Below are 16,165 nucleotides of genomic sequence, written 5' to 3'. Positions count from 1 at the left end.
GCACAAGTACTCCTTTTCTTTTTGCGAATACAGACTAACACGGCTGCTACTCTGAAACCTATTCCAGAGAGTGTGTGTGTGTCACGGGAGCTCAGCGGTAGTGGGGGCCAGCAGAGGAGAATTTGTGGGCAGTAAGAGGACCGGAGAGCCTGTGGAAGCGGAGTCTTTGGGAAGCAATGTGTGAAAAGAGGGGGAGTGGGGGTCTGCTGGAAGGTTTCAATGCAGGAATGCTGGTCATGTTAGGAGAGTGCGTGGAGCATGAGTAAGGCTACGATTTAGTCACAGGTATTTTTAGTAAAAATCACGGGCAATAACCAAAAAGTCACGGCCAGGGACCTGCAGTGAGGTTTACTAAAAATACCGCTAACTCTAGGGCTGCCCCAGCTGCTCAGGCAGTCCTGAGGTCAGCCACGCCAGCAGCTGCGGAAGTCCCGGAAAGTCACGGAATCCGTGACCTCCTTGAAAGACTCGAAGCCTTAAGCATGAGGAACTAGGGAGGGCAGATTCTGTGTCTGAACTTAAGAAAAATCCTGCATCTCTCATTGACTGTGACTCATCTCCCAGCTACCTCTATGTCCAAGGAAATGGAATCTGGCTGAATAGCAGCTCCTTTAATCTCCAGTCATATAAAACAGAGCAGTAGGGAAGAGGAGGAAGTATTTTGAGGTGTTCTTTAAGCCCTCTGAAAGTCTTTCCAGTATCCAAGTGTTAAGAATTGCAAAACATCAGTCAGTTGAGCCACTCACTGTCTTGCCCTGTTGCCTACACTTCCAGCCCTGACGCTGGCTTGAAGTGCAGCTGTCTTGAGATCAGTCTCAGAGATGGATCTTCCAAGTGACAGTACGTCATGCTATCGCTTTGAGTTGCTGCTGGTCTTTAACAGTGAGTAACGAAAACACTTGATTTAACACTAAATTTATTTTTTTTTCCTTTTAGAGTTGCAACAAATTTAGTGCGACGTCTTTGTGAAAGAGGTAAGGCTAATGAGAAAGGGGCACTTGCTGTGTGGCACAAGTTGCACTTATGGCCCGAACTGCTGCTTGGTTATCTGCTCGCTTACCTTGGTCTGACTTCACTGCAAAAGTAATTTTATCTTATGCTTTTGTATAGTATACTCTTACTTGGAACATAATTCCCCAAAACTTATCTTTTAGTATTATGTAAGCCTTTCCCAATGCAAACCATAGCATCCGTCAGTGTGAACTTTGTCTCTCTCTTCGGTGGTTATATTACCAAAAATTATTATATTTTATTCAGAACTTTCAATGTCGTATGGCTAGATGGAGTATTTTAGTTTTTGGTTTGGCAGCTTTCATAAGGGTTGAATTAACTTTGACACCCCTTCTTCCCCACTCCAAAAATGCAACTGTAAAGCTTTGCAATATTCATCACAGCTCTTTAAAATGACTTCATGAGCTTGACCGTGACCTCGGTATGCATATTTGTGCTGCACACGTTCCCAGCCATAACTCAGTGGTTCAAGGGAGGATCTGGGGCACATGTAATTGTTTTATGTACCTTTTCAGACATTAAGAAATGGGTAACTCATGTCACTATATCTGAGAGGAGAAAATATTGTCTCACTTTGCAAATGTACCCTGTCTTGTAGCATCTCTAGCATATAAAGATTGCCCCACTGTAGCTCCACTTCTGATATATTTGCTTTGCTTTGTCTTAATTCACCGGTGTTTAGTGCTTTAACAGGCTGTGCTGTGTGCTCCTATTTCAGAAACTCCTCCAGATGCCCTAATACTGGAATCACCATTTACTAATATACGTGAAGAAGCAAAAAGCCATCCGTTTTCAGTGGCAAGTACAGACTTCAGTTTTTATTACCTCGTAATTTTAGTCACAAAAACTTAACATATTTAAAAATTACTCTTGGGCAGTACTAGCACATACCTGAGTTAGTTCTGTAAGCCCTTCTCCCCCCCCCACCCCCCCTCCCGGTGATTGCCAGTGTTTGTTGTTAAGACTAAGATACGTAGGGCACAAAATGCCTTTGTAGAAATGCACCTTACAAATGAAATTAACAACCATATTTGGAGTCTGATGCAAGAAAAGGAAAATTGGGAATGAAAAATAATAAATCCAGGGGTGAGAAATACAGACCAAGTTGGCTATGTCAGTGGGGACTGTGTTTCCCACCACAGGGTTCACCAGTGCAAAGGCATGGTCCCCTGCTGACGTAAGGCATGACTGACTCACTCACAGTGAGTAGCATGTGAGTGCAGATGCCACTCAGAGGAGGCTCAAAGGAGCATCAAATACAGCCAGGGTACGCGCTGTTTAGGGCTTTTAAAACCATGCTATTTAATAATCAACATTCCATTTCATAGCCAACCAGTCCAGTTTTGAGCTGGCTGAATGTGGTGGAGAAGCTGGGCCAAGAAGTTAAAATGGGCCAGACTTTCAAATGAGTGCGCTTCTGCCTGAGGCATGGAGCTGCGTACACACACATGCAGATGCAAATCCAGCTGGCATCCGCACATAAGCGGTGTTATACTCCTAAATCAGGAGTGCACAAAAGTGCATGTACATTTAGGTGTACAGCTGTTTGAAGGTTGGACTAAAATAATTACCAATCCTCATGGTCACAAGGCCATGTGTAGCTGCTACAAGTGCACTCCCTGGGCAGGATTGGTCCTGTGATGTAACTGGAAACACTTCACCTACCTTGCAGCTATGTGGGTTTCCATGGAAACAGCAGGGTTGAAAGCTTTGCCACAACTCATACCCTGACTACTTGCCAGTGACTCTCCTGTGCAAGCCAGGTACCTGACGGCTGGGTGAACCTCCTTATGGTCACATCTCTTCCTAGCAGCCAGACTTCTGTTTTCCCAGGGTGGATGGTGAAGTTGCTCTGACATCCAACAGAGGTAACCAACACACAAGTAAGCAAACCTGCAGGCCACATCAATGTGGCCAGGCCTGTGGGAGCTCTTGTGACATTCTGGGTAAAACAGCAGCAGATTGATACCCAAAGGGACTCAAGCAGCAGCAATGCTGATGTTAGCTTGGAGAACTTGGCCCTTAAAATCATCCATGACTGTGCACTAGTAGCCAAAACAGTGACAAACAGTGAAGTGTCTCTGCAGCAGTACCTGTGAGTTTGGATGCATATACCCCAATAACCAACGTGATATCTGGTAGTGTATAATGCTCTCTTATTCCGGGCTGGAATGGTCTCTCTTGCTGTTCAGTGGAATATGTCTATTCATATACTTAAAATATTTTTTCTTCAGATATATAGATACTTCCCTGGATTTGACTGGTTCTTCCTTGACACCATCACAATGAGTGGAATTAAATTTGCAAATGATGAGAAGTAAGTAATGACTCTCATCTGTGATCTGACCTGTGAGCCCTTTGAACGATATACTCATAGATGAGACTGACTAGAATAAAGCCAACACCATGGGAATATATGCCAAATTGCAGTCTCTCTTCTTTTTTGCTGAAGCATTTGGAACTTGCGTAAGGAGGTTTCAACAGCCCTAACTGGCCTTGGGTGTGACATAGGTGTATAAAAGTGTGGGTGTGTCTGGCTCTGTCTCGGGAAACTCCAACACACAACTCAGTACCATTTTTTTCTTGGTTGCTTTTTCATTTTTTAATGTAGTTAATCATAGTCTAGGTGCTGTTTAAACCAACAGGCTGTTTCCTGTGCAAGGGAAAAACTATCTGACTAGCTAGCTAAAGAAACTGCATAAAAGTGAGAGACTATATGGGTGTCTATAAATACGATTTTTTTGTTGTTGGTTTCTTACAAACGTCTCTATTTAATACGTTGAATAGAACTATCCTATTCAGAGAGTTAGATAGTTGGAGATTTGGCTGTTATAAACTGACATGATCCAGGCTTTCTCTAATAATACTTTCCACTTTTATAGGTCTGCCATGAAAGAATCTAAGCACTTTACAAACCTTAATGAATTAAATCTCTCAACACCTCAGTAGAGAAGGATCATGCAGCTCTACAGAGAGGTTAAGTGACTTGCCCAAGGTCACACAAGAAATCTGTGGCATAGTATGAATAGAATCCAGGCCCTCTGTCTTCGCCAGTAGACCAGTGTTTCTCAAACTGGGGTGCTTGGACCCCCAGGGTATTCAAGAGGATCTGTTGGCCCTGCTAATCGGCTCCTCCCTCTCCCTCAACTCCTTTCCCTCCCTCCCAGTGCCTCCTGCACGCCAGGGAACAGCTGTTCAGTGGCATGCAGGAGCTGCTGAGAGGGAAGGGGATGAGTGGGGATGGGGTGCGCTCGGGGGAGGGGACAGAATCATGTCCAGGGCCACTGGCCCCACTCATCAACTCCTCCCCCTCCTTCCTAGTGCCTCCCGTGTGCTGGGGAACAGCTGTTCAGCACTGTGCCGGAGGCGCTGGGAGGGAGGGGGAGGAGTGGGGATGGGGTAAACGTGGAGGAGGGGGCAGAAAGAGGCGGGGAAGAGGGGGGCAGGAAGCGGTGGGGTGTGGCCTTGAAGGAAGGGGTGGAGTTGGGGGGGTGAGGCCTGGGGCTGAGCAGGGGACTTGAGGGTCCGTGAAAAAATTTAAATCAAAATGGGGGTCCTCGGGTTGCTAAAGTTTGAGAACCACTGCACTAGACTGTTCTTCCCCTTTCTTTGTAGTAAAAGCACTTTTTCAAAATGCACAGTAATTTCCTTTTATAATAGTAAAAAAAAAAAAAATCTACCGTTTTGTTGACCTTACCGTGGGGTGATGAGGTCCCCAGCAAATAGATTCTCCAGTGGTCTTGTTAATTTTTTTCCTTAGATCATATTAATTGGTGTTTTTAACAAAATCTGAAATGTGGTTAATTTTATGTAGGAATTGTTTGTAACTATAACTTCCCTGGAAATACCACCAAATACAATTACGAAACTTGTTGGTCATAAAACTCCCTAATGTCCCCTATTAAGCACTTTCTGATTAGTGTGTAGTGGAATAGTTTGTTGTTTCGTTACACACGATGGGCTCACTCTTTATTGTTTAAAAAATAAACTCTGTAGCAATCCACTGCCCTGCATATTCTTTTGCCAACTTTGCAGAATATGAATGGGACTCTTATTTATTAGTGGTGTTTGTTCGAGAAGAGGGACAATAAGCCAAAGATAACTGGCTCTATTTGCATTTGAAGGGACAAGTGTTGAATTTGATGAAGCTAGTAGTTTTGATTATTGTGAGTGTAGCTTAGCTTAATGGTGATAAAATTGTTTTTCAAAGGGCAAGGAGAGATGGGAATTGTTGGCTTCTCTATCATTTCTCACTTCTAAAACCGTCTAGGGTAAAGAACTGCTTGTCTGTAGACAGGCAAAATATTACTCAGAAATAACAAGTTTTCAGAAAAAAGAAAAGGAGGACTTGTGGCACCTTAGAGACTAACAAATTTATTTGAGCATAAGCTTTCGCGAGCTACAGCTCGCTTCATTGGATGCATGATGATGAAGTGAACTGTAGCTCACGAAAGCTTATGCTCAAATAAATTTGTTAGTCTCTAAGGTGCCACAAGTCCTCCTTTTCTTTTTGCGAATACAGACTAACACAGCTGCTACTCTGAAAAGTATTCAGAAGGCATGTCTTTTTCAAAAATGTAACCAGAATGTGGAGAGTGATTAATCCTAAAGTTTACTTGATTATTTTTATTCCTGGTGACAATTGTAATCCTTTTTGCAGTGTAAAATACATTTCCTGCTCGCTGCTTATTCTTCATGCTGAAGATGATCCTGTTGTACCATTTCATCTTGGAAAGAAGGTGCCTTTCTTCAGCTATCATAACAGATCTGCTTCAAGTTGCCCATTTGATAGGAGGGAATAGTGTGTCTTAACCACCCAAACAAATTATTCCATTCTGTTCAGAAAAAGGTAGCAATATGATGTTAAGAACTAGCAGCTTTAATAATTACAGAGGTGCGTAAAGTGAGTGGTGCTGAAGGGATCAGATTTTGGGTGGCAAACCTTATCTGTACGTTGAAACAAACTCTCCAAGTATCTGGTACTTGCTAAGGAAAAGGAGTGTGAAGAATTCATCAGCCTGCCAAAAAAAAATTTTGTGGGAGAAGTTAGGGGGAAAGTGTTACGGTTATACTAACCCAAGCATGGGAATGAGAGAGAATGAGCACAAATTGACAGAATACCCGTTCGGTTCCTGGATCCAAGGGTTCAAACACTATTAAATTAATTTTAAATAGTTGTTTTAACTAAACTATGCCAGGCAGATTTTACCTAAATAGAAACTTAATTGCAACAGGTCTTTACCAACCTACTGCTCAATTAGTTAGTTGAAAGCACAGGAACTTGATCTCTGGTTATAATTAATCCCATTGCCCAGTGTGGTTTGGGATTTGTTTGTGTGTGCATAGTTATGGTGTTTGTAATTCATATGCGTTATTAGTGGGGCCTGAGCTGCAATCTGCCAACTCATCTCATTCAGGACTTTAGGCTGATTTCAGCAAAGTTAGTTATGTAGTAGCTCTCCTACAAAAGCTCAGTTTTGTCCAACTGAATCTACTAACTGTCCTTTGTAAGCAGAATTTTTGTTGGGAGAGTTACTGCATTGTCCATTAGAAGGTGGGTGCGGGGAGGGATGATTAGGTAAAAGGGGAGCTCTGAGAGTGGAGATGCAAAGTGAGAGCCACAGAGATGCAGGAGAACTGCAGAATTACGAATGCTTCGGGAACATTCGTAGCTCTGAACAAAATGTTCTGGTGGTTCTTTCAGAAGTTTACAACTGAACATTGACTTAGTACAGTTTTGAACCTTCTCTATGCAGAAGAAAAATGCTGCTTTTAACCACTTAATTGAAATGAAACAAGCACAGAAAGAGTTTCCTTACCTTGTCAAATCTTTTTTTAATTTATTGTTTTGGTAGTTTGTTTAACACAGTACTGTGTTTGTTTGGGGGGTTTTTCTGTCTCTGCTGCTTCCTGATTGCATACTTCCGGTTTCCAGTGAAGTGTGCGGTTGTCTGGTCAGCTCATAACTCTGAGATTCTCTGCATTGCAAAATATATGGTAGATACGTATCCCTTTGGGCATCTATTCTGGGACCTTCCCTTTTATCTAATATTGCGGATTTTTTTTCTCACCCACCACTTCCTAGTGGATGCTGTATTTACCTTTTTCTTCCACCAAAATCCCCCCTCCCCTCCCATCCGTGTGTGTGCGAGGGTTTACACCAAATTACTATGCATCTTAATAAAATAAAGCCCATTGTATCAATACAGCAAGTGTACTTTTAGCCAGCTAGCATTGCAGCACTATTTTGAAAAGCTGTGATTTGTACCTCACTTTTTTTTTAATCCTTTCTACAGCTTTATAACATTGCTGCACCATCTCGGAGTTTCCGTGACTACAAAGTACAGTTTGTTCCATTTCACAGAGACCTCGGCTACAGGCATAAGTACATATACAGGAGTCCAGAGCTACCTCGAATACTGCGGTAATAAACAGGATCATGTTAAATGTATTAAATCCGCATCATTACGAAAGTGTCACAGTGAGTAGGGAACAGATGGATAAAGCTTGTTAGATCAAGGCTGCTCTGAGCTGACTTGCAATATGGAATCTGTTCTAGCTATAGACAGTCTACTGTAGATAGTTGCTGGGACCCATGTTTAGTTTTGCCCCCTCAAATTTCTTTGTGACCATAAATGAATCAGAACACACTGAATGCTAGAAACCTTTTAACAACACTTGGCATTTACTAATTTTCATCTTCAAAGTAGTATGTAAATATTCCTCATAAGCTTGGCTATGTTCCTGAAATATAGGCTCCAAAAATCAACTTGCAAATCTGTGTGTGTATCATTTATAGGGTGATCAGATGTCCTGTTTTTATAGGGACAGTCCTGGTTTTGGGGTCTTTTTCTTATATAAGTGCCTATTACCCCACCACCCCCATCCTGTTTTTTCACAGTTGCTATCTGGTCACCTTAATCATTTGTAACTGTGTATTGTATGTGATTCTGTGTGAGGAGAGGGAGAATTTATATTGCCCTCATTATGAATTAGGGAACTGGAGTCAGAGCAGTGACATGACTTGCTGCCAGAGTATGAACCTGGTTTAGAAGTCAGGAGTTCATGATTTCCACTCCTGCACTCAGCCCACCAGCCACCTCTGTCCCACACTCTTCCTGTAGGGTCTTCAAGGGCTTGTCTACACTTACTGGAGGATCCATGCTGCGGCACTCGATGCATTGGTGGTCGATTTAGCAGGTCTAGTCTTCACTTCACTGCTAAATCAACCGCCGATCGCTCTCCCGTCACTCTGCTGTACTCCACCGGATCAAGAAGAGTAAGGGGAGCTGACAGGAGAGCGTCTCCCGTCGACGTAGTGTGGATCGCGCAGTAAGTAGATCTAAGCTACGTTGATTTGAGTTAACACTATTCACGTAACTCAAATTGGGTAGCTTAGATCGACTTTCCCTTTAGTGTAGACAAGGCCCAAGGAAGATTTTTCAAAGCTGGGCGTCTAAAGGTAGGCACCTAAATCCATAGAGAGTCCCCTGCACAATGGCCTGACTTTGAGGTTTTGAGCACCCCCCACTCCTGTTGACTTTAATGGAGCTGCAGGTACCCCGTACCTTGGAAAATCAGACCACTCCTTTGGATGCCTGCATTTAGATATCAAAGTCAAAAGTTTTTGCTTGCGTCTATTTGTGGATGAGACTAAGGTCTAAACTCTGCCTGCCCTGCACAGGAACTCTATGGGAAGGGCTGGTAGTCCTCCCCCACCCCCCAGGTCACCTCTGGGTGCAGCCCACCATAATGTGGCTGTGGGCGCTCTGGCAGGGCTGTTTGTGCTGCCAGCTGCCACCACAGCTGCAGACCACATATCACTGGTAAATCATTGTCTTGTGTTTAGGCTGCGTATATGCAACGTAAACCACTATGGACAAGCTTGCGATAGCTGTAGTTCTTCTTCGGATGATTGCGCATGTGCATTCCACTGTAGGTGTTCGTGCCCTCCAGTGCACGGTTGTCAGAGTTTTTCCCTTAGCAGTACCCATTGGGTTAGCAGGAGCACCCCCGCTGCCTCGCTCGCCACGTACAGGTATAAAGGGCCGAGCCACCTGCCCTCCTCAGTTCCTTCCTACCCTCTGTGATAGGTGTTGGAGCTCCCTGTCCTTGCTTCTGCAGGTCTTTAGTCAAATCCTCTATCTAGTACCTGTCTAGTTAGTGTAGTGTATTAGTGAGTTAGCTGATTGACTGACTAGTTAAAATAGTTTTGGTGTTTTGTGTGGCTCTGGTACCGGGTCTAGGTCCTGGACCCGGCACTGGAGATATGCCACACTCTCCGGCTTTCAAGCCTTGCTGCTCTCGTGGTGAGGCAATGCCCAGTAGTGACCCTCACCCCAGCTGCCTTAAGTTCTTGGGGGGCGGGGGGGCTTGTGAGCGACAAATGTGTCATTTGTAAGGGTTTTAAACCTTCTTCTAAAGAAGACAGGACAGCCACATTAAAATATCTGCCACTGGAATCGGTGCTACCTCCTCCATCTGAGCGATCTGCCTTGGTCCGGGTACCGAGCAGCAGTATGTACCTCTGGCGGTACCGTTACCGAGAGGCAGGTCCGTGTTGCCGGTACTGAAGAAGAGGCATTGGAAATCAGACTCGGTACCAGATTGTCGAAAGAGATGAAGAGGTTGAGCTGTTCTAAAGACTCGGGAGGGTGTCAGAGAGGAAGCACTCTACAGAGCACCCCTCTAAACAGGGGAGTTCATTGACTCCAGAGCCCAGTGCAGGCTAGTCGAGACCAACTCCTGAAGCACCTTTGTCGGGATCTCCTTATGCCCCGGTACCATCTACTCCTGAGGTGTTTGAGGCTGCAAGAGAGTTGCAAAACCTCTTGGAGTCGCCCAGCACCGGCATCCAAAATACCATCATCAGCGCCTTCCCCTCTGCACCAGGCAGTTCCACTGGATTCGGCCAACAGGGTACCAGTTAATGAGGAGCTCTCTAGGGGGAAGCCACAGATGACAGCTCCCCTTTCTTCCAAGCCCCTTACAGGTACAGCACCACAGTGCTCACAAGAAGAGGCTTCTGCTTCACCAGACTCTGAAGTGGGCTCCTATGTGTCCAGCCTACGCAGTCCCGTCATCAGGAGTACGTCAGCTGCCTGCTTTTGTTTGTCTCAGTACCTGCAAGGGACTTATACTGATTGCCCCAGTGTGGCCCTGTCAGCACTGGTTTTCACAGTCAGTCTGCGATTCTCACTCCTGGTTTACACAGACCTCATTTCACAGACTCACGGCTGCCTCCTCCATCCTAATCTTCAGGCCCTTCACCTGACAGCCTGGAAGCTTCCTGGTTAGCATCGGCAGGAGAGTCTTGTTCTAGAGTGTGCAGGAGGTGCTACTGAATTGTAGAAAACCATCAACTGGGACAACTTGCCTTGCCAAGTGGAAGAGGTTTTCCACCTAGTCAAGGCTGAAAGGGGTCTCTCCTAGTCCAGTACATGCTGCATAGAAGCAAGAATATCTTCTGTATGGCGGGCTGTTTCGCTCAGTCAGGGTACCCCTAGTGGTTATACCAGCATTTCACCCCGCTGTGGACAGCCACTTCCAACCCAATGGCAATAACTCTTTAATGAAAGTAGCATTTCTAGTAGCCACTGTATCAGTCAGGAGAGTGGGGGAGTTGAGGGAACTAGTATCAGAACCTCCAGATATGTTTTTTTATGTAGATAAAATCTACCTTGATCTTCCCCATCCAAGTTTTCTTATGCAAGTGGTCTCCACTTTTTATGTTAGCCAAGCAATTTTCCTACAGATCTTTTCCCCAAATCCTCACGGTAGTAAAGGTGAGGAGAGACTACACACTGCAGACATCAGAAGAGCTTCAGCATTTTATCTGGAATGGACTAAATATTTCAGGTCTTCATTTCAATCGTTCATTGCATTTGCAGACAGAGTGAAGGGCAGGCGTGTTTCCACGCACAGAATTTTGACATGATATCCGGTTTTATTCACCTGTTGCCAGCTGGCTAACGGAATCCACTGGATAGAGCACTGGGTCATTCAGCTGGATCCCAAGCAACTTCTGTGGCATTTCTGGCTCACAAGCCATATTGGACATTTGCAAAGCAGCAACCTGGTCATCCTGTCACATGTTTACCCCCCACTACACCTTCTCTCAACAATCTAGAGATGATCCTGAGCTAGTATGAGTGGTCCTCCAGCCCCTGTTCAGATAGACTCCGAGCCCATCTCCAGGGAGACTGCTTGTGGAATGGATATGTGCAATTACCCCAGGAATTAAAAAGGGTTACTAACCTGTCCATAACTGTTGCTCTTTGAGATGTGTTGCGCATGTCCATTCTACAACCCGCTCTCCTTCCCCTCTCTGTCGCAGTCTTGCCCATAGAAAGGAATTAGGGGAGTCAGAGTGGTTAGGCCCTTTATGCCTGCATGTGGCAAGCAAGGCAACAGCGAACGCTCCTGCTGCCCCATTGGGTGCTGTCGGGGGAAGCGCTGACGTCTGTGCAGGAGAGGGCACAGACACCTACAGTGCAATCGACATGTGCAGTACATCTAGCAGAACAGCAGTTATGGACAGGTAGGGAACCATTTGTTCAGTGGAAATGCGAAAGTACCTGTATAGGGCATTTAAGAGGTCATCTCTGTTGCGCTGTGCCCAACTCTCTTAACTGTTGGGGCATTCGGAGTCAGCAGTGACTGTCGCATGGGGAAATCGGGCTTCCGGAGCCGAAGAGTGAGCTTTCCTCTGTAGGGCTGTTCGTGATGTTTTATCAGCAGGTCAGGTCATACAAAGGAGGGCAGATGCTCTTCTTGATAGACGGGGCTTCCTGTTTGCTCTAACAGGGGAGCTCTGTGCGCGGGAGGCCTGCTCCCTTTGAAGTCAGTGCAGAGAGGCCCTTCGGGAATGTCTGCGCTGCCGAGTGGAAGTGTGACTAGTACGGTGCAAGCACACGATGTTAGCTGTAATCTAGCTGCCACGTGCACCGGTAGCAGCGAGGGTGTGGTGGCATGGGCTAGCAGCCAGTGTACAAGCCCTCCAGGAGCCTGGATCCATGCTCAGGTAGCCAGCCTGGGCTGATGCCTATGCTAGCTAGGCTGAATCTCCCACAAGTATGCCTACCTGTGCTACAGTCAGACCTTCGCCGGGAGCATAGTCAGACACCTTGGTTTGAACGGGCCGTGCCTCAGACCTGAGAGGAGTGTGACCTGGTTTTGGAAAGTGGCAGAGTGGATTTGTCACTGTCGGTTTCTTGTTTTCTTTTCTAGAGAATTCCTGGGAAAATCTGAACATGCACATCATCACTGAAGACTGGCTGCTTGGTAGCGTTAAGGTTCTTCTTTTTGTTTTTTTTTTTTGGTAAGTGTGCCATTCTTTAGCGCTTGGCACTGGCTAAGCCAGGAATTCCTTCGTTTGTCCTGATGCATACCCTTGGAAATCCACACTCCCACATCAGTGTCTAAGACAGTAGGAGAAGAAAGAGATCAAGTTTAGCTGGCTTCTGTTTTAACATGGACAGAAAAACAAACAAACCCATGCACCAATACCAACCCATTCAAAACTTGAGGACAACAAAGACCTACCAATGCAGCATAATAATTAAAAGAACAGACATTCCTAGAAAACATGTTTTGGGACAAATGGTACTACTTCTACATTTAAAAACAGCGTAACATTTTGGATCACAAATGGACTGTGATTTACCCACAAAATGGTGGCTGTGACCATCTTTAAATATTGCAGCTGTCTTGCTTCAGTTCCAGGGTGTTTCCTTTATACAATATATAGATTTAGTTCATCATTTTCTCTCAATGGTTATAATCAGGAAAGTGCTGAAGATCATGGGGAATATTGATGTTTTATTGAAATCGGTTAACTTTTAATTTGAGGTGTACTGCAAAAGCGTAAGGATACTTGCAAGACAAACACATTTTGAAATAAAAAGGATGTTTTTAAAAAAGTAAGACATAAATATTTATGATGTGATGGGGATGTTGTAACACTTTTCCATTCTCCCCCCCCATGTCCTTCTTTCTGAGTATCATTCCCACTCCATACATGCACACCTCTGGAGTATTCCTTTTCCCCCTTCCCATATACCTTTGGTAGGAGTATTGGTACCTTAAGTGACTTCAACAGATGGGATTTTACTTTAGAGAGAGTTTTTTTTAATTTTTTTCTGAGATTTCCCCTTCTCTGAATCATATGGGCCTAGAATATGTAGGAATTTATTTAAACAAAAAATGTCTTCCATTCTTCTTTAAGCATAAAGAGACACAGGCACTTTCTTGGGGATGAGAGGACAGAGATCCGTAAGAAACATGTTTTAGCTCCAGTTGTCAGGCACAAAGGGAGAGGTGAACTTGTCAGTCCCTTAGGCAGAGCAATTCCTGCATAACTAAAAGTAAGCAGCAGTAGATAGTTACTAATGCAAATAAACTGTGGTTCTGTTTTTTTCTTTATTCCCCACGCACTGTTTTCCATGCCTTGGGCAAAGACTCAGCTCTCCTGTTCACATGGAATACACCTGGTTCATCTGTGGCCTCAGTCTGTCTTTCCTCATAGCAACATGTGCTGTCCTGGATGGGTGGCTGGCCATGCTGGCAGGCTGTAGATTCATAGGGCCCCACTCCACTGGGGGAGATGCTCAGTGGAAGCTTCCTCCTTGTACAGCGGGAAGTGATGCGCAAGCTGCTCTGTGGTGGAAAGTTGGGCTGCTGGCTGTGCATCCCTTTATCATAACCCTTAGTGAGGCACATCACAGGTGTCCCCGTTCTGTTGTGCCTCCCATTCCCCCACTCCTTCCCTGACTGCTCCCACAAAACAATTCCTGGTTCAGGACTCGCACCTCCACCCCCACTAGCATGGCACAGCGGTTTGGGGCATGTGGGTGGGAGAATGTTACATGCTGGACAATGGGAGCTGTAGCTGGAGAACCCAATAAACTGGGGCTTTTCAGGGTACTCTAGCCTTGTTTGAACTGGCCCTAACAAATCATCCCATGTAATACTCGGTGTAATAGTTTTAGTTCCTAGTGTTCAGAAGTGAACCTTACAGCCTTGAGGGGTCTGTTCTCTTATGCAGTTGTATAAGGCGTAGTGTAACCAGTTCAGCATGCATCCAAGTTATAGCTACAGGCTCATAATAGTTACAAAGCGGACAGTAGATTGTCTGCCGTAGTGTGGTTATACTAAGGTTTTGACCCATAACACTTCTGAGCTAACAGTGACACTTAAATTCTATTTTATGCACTTACTGATATTTATTGCACTGACAGGACAGAAACACTATTTGGCTCTTTGCAATTCAGTCTCTACATTCCATCTAATGCTGCTGCTGTCATCTGACTCATGTTAAAGTATAAACTTAAATGAAAATGTTGACTCTCCTCCCATGTGACACAGATTAGATTCCAGAGCATGAACCAGTGCAGTTTATTTCAACATACATTCCAGTTAATTAGGCCAGTAATGTGCATTGATTGAAATGTTTATCTAAAAATGTGTAGCTTTAATAAAACTTCTGATCACTCCACTGTTGACTTATTTGTCTTGTTTTTAACTTGGAAGAAAGGAGAGAGCTCAGCTTGAGGCAGAATTTAATGCCTCCCTTGGAGTTGGCAAAGCTCAGATCCATCAGTGAGTTTCCAAGCAAAAACTGTGTACATCGAAGTATCTCTTGGCGTCCCAAACTTGTTCTTTCCTTCTAAAGGTACTTGGTGCTCCTCTGATGACAAGTAGTGCTGGAGAGATGATCAGAATGGGCTATGCCATCGGTTCTCCAGGGGGGGCACGTCACAACACCTTCTTTTCATGGGATTGGGGGTCACTGGAACGTTTTTCCTGGTGTATGAACAAACGGGGAGGAGTGCTGGGCTGTGCCAGTGAATGTCATGGGGGTAAAAGAGGGGCTGTGATGGGCTATGCATCAACCTGTAAGTATACAAGGCATGTAGTTAATATAAAACCGCCTGGGGACTCAGGACTTTCCCACTGACCCTAGTTCCTGTTCTCGCTGTGGGTCTAGGCCCTGATAAATGAGTGTAGGGTAGGAATTAGAGGGAGGGTGGCAGCTTATCCAGCCAGCAATCTTTGGCCAAAGCCGACAGCGTAGGCATGGAGGCTGGTGGGACCAAAGTAGGCACTGCGGGTCCTGTGTTGGTGAAGGGGTGAGAGCTCTTGGCATTGGCTGCCTGGTGAGGGTGTGAACCTTTGGGCCTGGGGGGGCTCTGTTCTCCACCCCTCCCTTGGACCGATTGTGACCACACTTACTCCTTTGGGTGGATCTGGATCTTTGGTCTCCTGAGTGGCTTTCAGCTCTAGCAGCTTCTATCATGTTTCTCGTCTATTTCTATAGTGCATTATTCTTCATCTCCTAAGAACGCAGTGGGAAGAAGGCCGTCACCCATGCTGAGCCATTTTCCATATTGCCCCTCAGCCCTGCCTTCTAGGTGCTTTCCTGCAGGGGTGACATGACTTAATTAATACCCTGCTGAATTCCCAGCCTGCTGGGGGTTGTTGAGCTTGTCACTAGTATGTGTTAGCACCAGAGCTTCTTAAACCATGTCATTGGCATACGGGAGATGTGTTGTATAGCCAGAAATGGCTTCCGCAGGGTGGCATCAGGGCTGCCCTAGACATTTTGGTGCCCTACGCAGCCCCCCTGCCCCCCCCCCTGCGGGCAGGGGGCTGGCCCTAGGCCTCTGTGGGGGGACAGGAGCAGGGTTGGTGGCACAAGGGGGAAACTGCCCCCCCAGCATGTGCCAGCGGAGTGGGTTGGGGCCAGGTCGCTCCACTTCCTGCTGCCCGGTGATTGCAGGGCAGGCCCGACCCTGCAGTCATGGGGTGGCGGGAAGTGGAGTGACCTGGCCCCAGCCTGCCTCTGCTCTGCTCCTCTGGCTCCCGGCCTTGGGACTTGGGGGGGGCAGAAGGGAACCGCCCTCCAGCACTCACTGGTGGTGCAGCTGGGAGCTGGCAGAGCAGAGCGACCAGGCCCTAACCTGCTCCAATTCCCATCGCCCAGGACATAGCCTGGGGAAGGGGTGAAGTGGAGGTAGGGCTGGGGCAGACAAGGGGTGGGAGCTTTGGGGAAGAGGCAGAGCAGGGGCAGCGGCAGCTTTCCTAGCTGGCTGCTGGAGCAGCATGCAGCTGCGTAGGGCACTAGGCAATTTGGTGCCCCACATTTCCTGGTGCC

At 46.0% G+C, this 16,165-nt stretch overlaps 1 protein-coding gene across 1 annotated transcript in view; it reads left to right on the top strand.

Moving 5' to 3' along the window:
• ABHD12 (abhydrolase domain containing 12, lysophospholipase) overlaps nucleotides 1-14,506 on the top strand; it is a 54,074-nt gene extending 39,568 nt beyond the window's left edge. Inside the window, exons 8-13 of the mRNA XM_074949859.1 lie at nucleotides 937-974; nucleotides 1,730-1,809; nucleotides 3,246-3,328; nucleotides 5,672-5,750; nucleotides 7,308-7,435; nucleotides 12,241-14,506. Of these exons, the coding sequence (XP_074805960.1) occupies nucleotides 937-974; nucleotides 1,730-1,809; nucleotides 3,246-3,328; nucleotides 5,672-5,750; nucleotides 7,308-7,435; nucleotides 12,241-12,280 (448 nt within the window). The 3' untranslated portion in view covers nucleotides 12,281-14,506. The remainder of the gene's footprint in view (nucleotides 1-936; nucleotides 975-1,729; nucleotides 1,810-3,245; nucleotides 3,329-5,671; nucleotides 5,751-7,307; nucleotides 7,436-12,240) is intronic.
• The last annotated feature ends 1,659 nt before the right edge of the window (nucleotides 14,507-16,165 follow it).

This window comes from Natator depressus, chromosome 3 (genome assembly GCF_965152275.1).
Source record: "Natator depressus isolate rNatDep1 chromosome 3, rNatDep2.hap1, whole genome shotgun sequence".
Classification (NCBI taxonomy): domain Eukaryota; kingdom Metazoa; phylum Chordata; order Testudines; family Cheloniidae; genus Natator; species Natator depressus.
This window is presented reverse-complemented; position numbering and strand designations above follow the sequence as displayed.